Source organism: Myotis brandtii, unplaced genomic scaffold (genome assembly GCF_000412655.1).
Source record: "Myotis brandtii unplaced genomic scaffold, ASM41265v1 scaffold208, whole genome shotgun sequence".
NCBI lineage: Eukaryota > Metazoa > Chordata > Mammalia > Chiroptera > Vespertilionidae > Myotis > Myotis brandtii.
Window position 1 is genome coordinate 3,520,162 of NW_005357764.1, and position 8,151 is coordinate 3,528,312.

The following is an 8,151-nucleotide window of genomic DNA, read 5'->3' on the forward strand; positions in this document are numbered from 1 at the left end:
TTCTATTACAAAATGTCATCTTTATCAAATTGTGCAGCATTAGTCATATTAGTATCACTGAAAGAGCTGGATAAGCTGCAGTTTAACAGTTTACCCATGAGCAATGTTTCCTTTTTCTTAGTAATGTAAAGCATGCCTTAAGAAAGGATAGTTCCAGATAGTCAATACTTTTTAGAGGTGGCATAAATAATAGACTATACGTGATCAGAAGGGGTTTTTTAACTTTCTTGCAAAGAAAGAAAAAGTGTATATGGAAACTTACATAAAGTAAAATATTTTTAAAATTCAGGTAAAAATAATAATACTACAAAAATGAAGATATAACATCCCACTGCAAGTTATGGATTTAATTTGATTTAACATAGGTCATAGTTTCAAATAACAATTGGCATGTGTTTTCAGAAAAAAAAATAGATGAAACTGAATCAAATCAAAGTCTTGAATCAAATCCAAAATCCTTTTCAAAATATCTACAGTTCTAGTCTTCAAAGCCAAAGGATGCTGATTTGAAAAATCTGAGTATGGAAAAGCAACCAGATGAAATACTGAAGATAAAGAATCTGCTATGGTCTTGGCCTTATTTCTTTTAGGTCACCTTTTTTAGGAAAACTTTTTTTGTTCTCTCTCTCCACCCACATATTCACACACATTTATGTGCATACATATCAGAAAATCTACCTAATTCCACATGCATGTATATGTTTACTTTTAAAATAAAGTATTTTATTAAGTGGAGTATAACAGACAAACATCTTAAGTAACAGTTCAATGAATGTTCACAAATTGAATGCATACCTTTGATGATGATGACCTAGATCAGTGATTCCCAAAGTGGGCGCTACCGCCCCCTGGTGGGTGCTGCAGCGATCCAGGGGGGCGGTGATGGCCACAGGTGCATTTGTTTTAACTTTTTTTGTATTACCTTTCTATTCTGAGTTCAATAAATAGTTTCATAATTTCAAACTTCAATGTTTCTAATTTACACCTTTCTTTACTATATTTTACGAAAAAGGTAGAAACATTAATACATATATCTTTCTGTTTAATTGCTATTAAAATTTTTAAAAAATTAATTTCCAGGGGGCGCTGAGTAATATTTTTTCTGGAAAGGGGGTGGTAGGCCAAATAAGTTTGGGAACCACTGACCTAGATCAACAGTAACAGCACTCTATAGCTCCCAGCTCCCTCTCTTGATCTTTGATCACTATTCTAATAGCTAACTGCATAGGTTAGCTTTACCTGTTTCTGACTATCATATAAATAGAATCAAGCAAATGTATTTCTTTGTATATGGCTTCTTTCACTTGTTTGTGAGATTTGCCCACATTGTTGTGAATCATAGTGTTTCATGTTTTTAAATGGATGTATTGTTTTCTATTAAATGAATATATTATATTTATCTATTCTACTCTTGATGTACATTTGGGTTGCTTTCAGCTTGAGGGTATTTTGAATAATGTTATATGAAAATTCTTATATATGTTTGGGTGTATGAATGTATGCACTTTTATCAGACATAGATCTAAGAGTAGAATAACTGAGTTTCAGGGTGTATATGGTCATTTTAGTTGGTACAGTTTTCCACAGTGGTTGAACCAAGTTCCATTCTCACCAACCACATATGAAAGTTCCACATCTTGATAGTGCATTGTCAGTATGTTCAGTTGTAGGCATTCTTTTAAGTCCATAATGTTATCTCATTGTGACTTTAAATCGCATTACTCTAATGACGAATGAACTAGGGAATGTATTTGTGTGTTTATTGGGTATTTGCATATTATCTTTTATGAAGTGCTCATTCAGATTTTTTTCTCATTTTTAATTGGGTTTCTCCTTCTTTCTTACTAATTTGTATGGGTTCATTACATATTCTGGGTTTTAGTCCAAATGTTTTCCCACTGTCTAGTTTTCCTTTTATGGTCTCTCTTTTTTTATATAATTATTTCAGAGAGGAAGAGGGAGAGAGAGAGACATCAATGATGAGAGTGAATCATCGATTGGCTGCCTCCTGTACACCCCCCAATGGCGATTGAGCCTACAACCTGGGCATGTACCCTCACCTGGAATCAAACCGTGACCTTCTGGTTCATAGGTCAATGCTCAACCACTGAGCCATGCCAGTTTGGCTCCTTTTATGATCTCTTAATGGTGTTTTTGAGGAACGGCGTTCTTAATTTTAATGCAGCCTAATTTATCAATCTGTTTTTATGATTAGTACCTTGTGTCATATATAAGAAATCTTCACCTAACCAAAAGTCATACAGATATTTTCTCATGTTAACTTTTAGAAATTGAATTATTTTGCCTTTGATAGATTAACAATTCATCTGAGATAGATTTTTTAAAATTGTGGAATGTAGGGGCTCAGTTTTTATCAGCTTCCATATGAATATTCAAGTGACCTTGTACTGTTTACTGAAAAGACCACCCTTTCTTCATTCTTCAGTGTCATATTTGTTATAAGTCAAATGATAAGTCCTAAGTCATGTGTACACTTGTTTATGGATTATTTTGGTCCTTTGTTCTATTTATCCTTGTACCAATATCATACTAACTTTTTATTTGTAGTATATCTTTTTTTTTAAAGATTATTCTGAGTATCCTTGACTTTTCATTTCTATATAAATTTCAGAATAAACTTGTTAATATTAACAGCAACTTTTTATGATGAGATTTGTACCAGAACTGCACTGAATTTCTATACCAATTAGGGAGAGTTGATATCTCACAGTATATACTAAACAAACATTGTAAATATATTCCAGTCATATGTAAAGAGGATAATATATCGGGATCATGATGAGTTTAGTCAAGAAATAAAAGGTGGTTTCATACTCGAAAATCAACCAGTGCAAATCACCAGTACAGAAAAAAAATCCCAAAATCTTCTCAATGGGTGGAGAAAAAAACATTTGCTCAACATTAAAATTCATTCATGATAAAAAAACTCTTGGCAAACTAGAACTGGCAAGGAACTTCTTTAATGTGTTAAAAAGAGATACTGACAACTTCTTCTCTGACTCTGGGATTGGAACGAGGATCTGCTATAGCACATTTTACTGAAGGACCTCGCCAGCAACAGGGAAACTAACTCAGACTTTTTACTTAGCAGCTGGCTTCTGCAGAGTGACAGTGCCGAAAGACAGAAGTCGCTCATCTGGAAGCTGGCACAGTGTCACTTCTGTGGTCTGCTAGTTAAAGTAGTCACAGAGGCACCCAGATTTAAGAGGAGGGGACACAGACCGCACCTTTCTATGGGAGGAGTGTCAAAGAATGTACCACCACGGATCTGGCACAAGTTCTTACATGTCAGGAACTATTTATTTTTGCAATAGAATGTGAACTCTCACTTGGTTGGGATAACTTAAGCTCCAGTTTGATTGATTATAAAATTATGAGTCATTAATTTGCTTCATTGGGGTCTACTGTTTTTCAACATTGAATGTTGCTGTGGAGAATGCTGTGACAAGATTCATTCTTTTACTACTTAGAGCTAAAGTGGGTTCTATTTGTTTATTTTATTTTGTTTTTCTCTTGGCCTAATTGTACACATATATCTGCTTTTATTTTAAGGATAGTATGTCCCTCAGACATATTTTACATACATATTTTTATCTCCTTTAGCATATATTTAATAGTATTAAATAGGTATCCAAACTTTTAAATCTATATTAAATATATATATATGGAGATATATGTTGTGTATATGTATGTGTATATCTATATGATGTATATGTACATACACACAAATATATGTATCCAAACTTTTAACCTCTCTTTTATATTTCTATTATTTTGATAAATTTTCTTAAGTTTCTTCTTCCTGTGTTTGCCACAAATCTCTTTTTATGCTCCTTGTAATGTAACTATCAGTGGTTTTATTATCTTCTTTAAGCTCATTTCTCCATTCCTTGAGTTCTTTTTTATGGAGGTTGTATTGTCTATTTGATTGATCGATAACTTTTACTTGCTTTGGATATGTATTCTTAAGTTTGAAGTATTTCTTTTCTCCTTACTCATTAATATAGTCACAGATTTCTCCTTCTCTTCCTTTACCTCCTTCTTTAGTACTTATCTTAATTGGGTGTGATGGAGAACTCTTTATTGATTGGTATAGAGTTTGAAGTGTGATCTCCTAATTCTACCTTTCCCTCATTTACCTGAAGTAGTGAGCTTGTTCTAGACTGACAGAGAGACTTTCTGGTATATAATGATGTCAAGCATGTCTAATTTTGGATATGATCCTTTAAATCAGTAGCATAGATCGATGTAGTTTCTGTCCTACCTTACTTTACCTAGAACTTATTCTATAAAAATGGTATATCAGGATACTAAATAAAATTTACTTCTGCTTTGGGAGGGTGATATTGTCATTCCAAGCAACAGGACATTGGGTTCACAACTCAGTTGTACCCCCACAACCACCACCACCACCATATTTTGGAAAATCCATTCTCTCCACTGTGCCTCTCCCTCAGAGTTATCCATTATAGGGTTATGGACATATTAAACTCTTGTTTTCTTTGATACTTTAGGGTGATTTCAGAATGAGTAGAGGGACAAAGATTCTTTACTTCAAAATATATAACTAGAGGTTAGTTGGAAGTATGCATATGAATTGACAGGTTAGTTTGCAGTATTTGAGCATATGAATTTGACATGAAAAACTATCTTAAATTTTTATATATAAATTTGACAAGCCATTTTGTTCCAAAATACCATATAACTAATTTTATTAAATATTTAATTGACGTTTTAGTTTATTGCTGTATTTCTTTTAAAACTTAACGTACTGATTTCCTTTTGCTTTTCAGATGCAGCAACTGTTCCATGAAAATTACGAACACAATCGAAAGGGTTATATTCAAGACCTTCACAATAGCAAAATCCACGCAGCCATAACACTTCATCCCAACAAAAGGCCTGCCTACCAATACAGGCTTCATAATTACATGCTGAGCCGCAAAATTTCTGAACTTCGCTACCGCACGATCCAGCTCCACCGCGAGAGGGCGCTGATGAGCAAGCTCAGCGACAGTGAAGTGAGCAAAGAGGATCAGCAGCTGGGGGTGATGCCTTCCTTCAATCACTTCCAGCCTCGGGAGAGGGATGAGGTGATAGAATGGGAGTTCCTGACAGGAAAGCTCCTTTACTCAGCATCGGAGAACCAGCCTCCTCGACAGAGCATCAGCAGCATCCTCAGAACAGCACTGGATGACACCGTCCTACAGGTGATGGAGATGATCAATGAGAATGCCAAGAGTAGGGGTCGCGTCATTGACTTCAAGGAAATCCAGTATGGCTACCGCAGGGTTGATCCTATGCATGGCGTGGAGTACATTTTGGATTTACTCCTCTTATACAAAAGACACAAGGGGAGAAAACTGACGGTGCCAGTGAGACGCCACGCCTATCTTCAGCAGCTGTTCAGCAAGCCTTTCTTCAGAGAAACTGAAGAGCTAGATGTCAACAGTCTTGTGGAGAGTATTAACCGCGACACTCAGTCATTTTCCTTTATATCTAACTCTTTAAAGATCTTATCCTCTTTTCAAGGTGTCAAAGAAATGGGAGGCCACAATGAGAAGAAAATACACATTCTTGTTCCTCTCGTTGGAAGGTACGACATTTTCTTGAGGTTCATGGAGAGCTTTGAAAGTACTTGTCTTATCCCAAAGCAGAACGTAAAGCTGGTCATCATCCTTTTCAGTGGGGATTCTGGCCAAGATTCCAGCAAGCATATTGAGCTGATAAAAGACTATCAGAACAAGTACCCGAGAGCAGAAATGACCCTGATCCCCATGAAGGGAGAGTTTTCCAGAGGCCTTGGTCTTGAAATGGCTTCTTCCCAGTTTGACAATGATACTTTGCTGCTATTCTGTGATGTTGACTTGATCTTCAGAGGAGACTTTCTCCAACGATGTAGAGACAATACAATTCAGGGACAACAGGTATACTACCCCATCATCTTTAGCCAGTATGATCCAAAGGTAACCAATGGGGGAAAGCCTCCCAGTGATGATGACTTTGTCTTCTCAAAGAAGACTGGATTTTGGAGAGACTATGGATATGGAATCACCTGTATTTATAAAAGTGATCTTCTGGGTGCAGGTGGATTTGATACCTCAATACAGGGCTGGGGACTGGAAGATGTCGATCTCTACAATAAAGTTATTCTCTCTGGCTTAAGGCCCTTCAGAAGTCAAGAAGTAGGAGTGGTGCATATTTTCCACCCAGTTCATTGTGACCCTAACTTGGACCCGAAGCAGTATAAGATGTGCTTAGGATCCAAGGCAAGCACTTTTGCCTCAACCATGCAACTGGCTGAACTCTGGTTGGAAAAACATTTGGGTGTCAGGTACAATCGAACTCTCTCCTGACAGTCCAGGCAACACATATTGCCTTTTTAAAAGGGGAGTTTACCTCATTGTTGGTGGTGTTATTTTTATTTTTATTATTGTTATTTTTATTATTATAATTATTATTGTCATAATTTTATTTTGTTGTCCTGGTCTTAAACAACTCTTGGTTGTCTTCCAAAGGGTGTTTGTTGACCTCAAGCAAGAAGAGTCTGCAATTCACTGATTTTTCAGATTTCTACTGAAGTCAATATATGTATTACTTTTATATATCTTTATCTGGGATTGAGTTAAATTGTGGCAATCAAATGACTTTTGAAGTTCATTCATCATGAGAGACAGCTTAGAAGAATGTTCACTTGGGGCTTACAGATGCAATATCAACTTTTATTTTGTGTGTCAAATTCAATGTGATACAAATATTTACTGGTGAAAGGTACCACAAAAGTGCTTTATGCTTCCTATGGGGAAGGGACTCTGTAACATAAACTTGAGTTTTGTAATTTATACAAGGACTTAAATATATATACAATAATTTTCTTCATCTTTAGAATTTTTAAAGTAAATGAACACTTATGATTGTATGTTTATTTTTTAAAAAGAAGTTTTAAAAATTGAGGAGTTTTGTTCCACAAGCAACCGGTACTGGCTACCCTGGTCTTAAGAAAATTATATACTCCTCACAACTGTCTGCTATAAATGCGAATGAACTTTATTTTCTCAAGGAAATATGATTTAATTAAATATTCATGTACATTTTAGAAGCTTTATGAAACAATGTCTTTCATTTGCTGGCAAGAAGATAAAAATGACAGAACCTGGTTATTTATAATAAAACACAGGTATAACAGTATTCTTTTTCAAAAACACTGAAAAAGTTGTGTTGTTTTCTTTTAGTCATAGTCCATGTATTTGTATTTCTTATAGTGGTTATAGTCACCAAAATGTGCTTGCTACACAGTCTGGAAAAGTTAATAAGAAATTATAGGCATGCTATTTGTACAATTATGCTTTAAATCTGGCCTTTATAAGTGATTAAAATGAGCAGTTTCTTTGTTCAATCATTTTCAGTCCTGGAGAAGCATTCCTTCCCAGCCTCTTCAGCTTTGTAATCAACCTGAAACCACAGGAAGCAAAACTGCAAATAAAGGGGTGACTATTGTAAGAGCAGCCCCCTTGTAGAGATATCCCTAGGGTAAGGCACACTGGGTTCCTATAACTTGGGAGGACAAAGAAGCAATGACTCAGAAAGCAGCAGGTGGTAGGGAAAGAAAGGTAGCTGGCTACATAATGTAAGGTGTACTGATGCCTTCATTCTACCATGTAAAACTCATCACCGTGGCCAAAATAGGGCTACCGATGTCAACTGGTTATTTGAGACTCATATTGATATATTTTTCCTGCTTAAACAGATCTTCTCTTGGTTGGGAAGAGGTAAAGAGGAGAGACACAAAGTTTTTCTAGGTTCAAGTCTAGCTTGGGCTATTTCTTCCAGGACGAGGCAGTCCTAGGTGAGGGCTCCCTGGGGCTGGTGGCACTATAGCCTCTCACCCAGGCAATACCAGTTACAAAATGGCTTCATCTTCTGGGCTTCCTCCTGGAAGAAGGAACTGCCCAGGGCCGATCTGAAAATGCAACTATGTGTCTGCTGACTAGAGATGGGCTCCAGCTTTTTTGTGTGAAAAACAGAGGAACTTGGTAATTTACCTTTCCAGTGAACATTTATTCTCTTGGTTGGACTACCAGTCCACATGTGGGTATTTCATTTCTGTGGCTCCCCATCTATTAACTAGTC

The 8,151-nt window shown here is 36.1% G+C and overlaps 1 protein-coding gene across 1 annotated transcript in view; it reads left to right on the top strand.

Moving 5' to 3' along the window:
* CHSY3 (chondroitin sulfate synthase 3) overlaps nt 1-7,173 on the top strand; it is a gene marked incomplete at its 5' end in the record, with an annotated part of 235,405 nt that extends 228,232 nt beyond the window's left edge. Inside the window, one exon of the mRNA XM_005865613.2 lies at nt 4,815-7,173. Coding sequence (XP_005865675.1) covers nt 4,815-6,377 — 1,563 coding nt within the window. The remainder of the gene's footprint in view (nt 1-4,814) is intronic.
* Nucleotides 7,174-8,151: the final 978 nt, after the last annotated feature.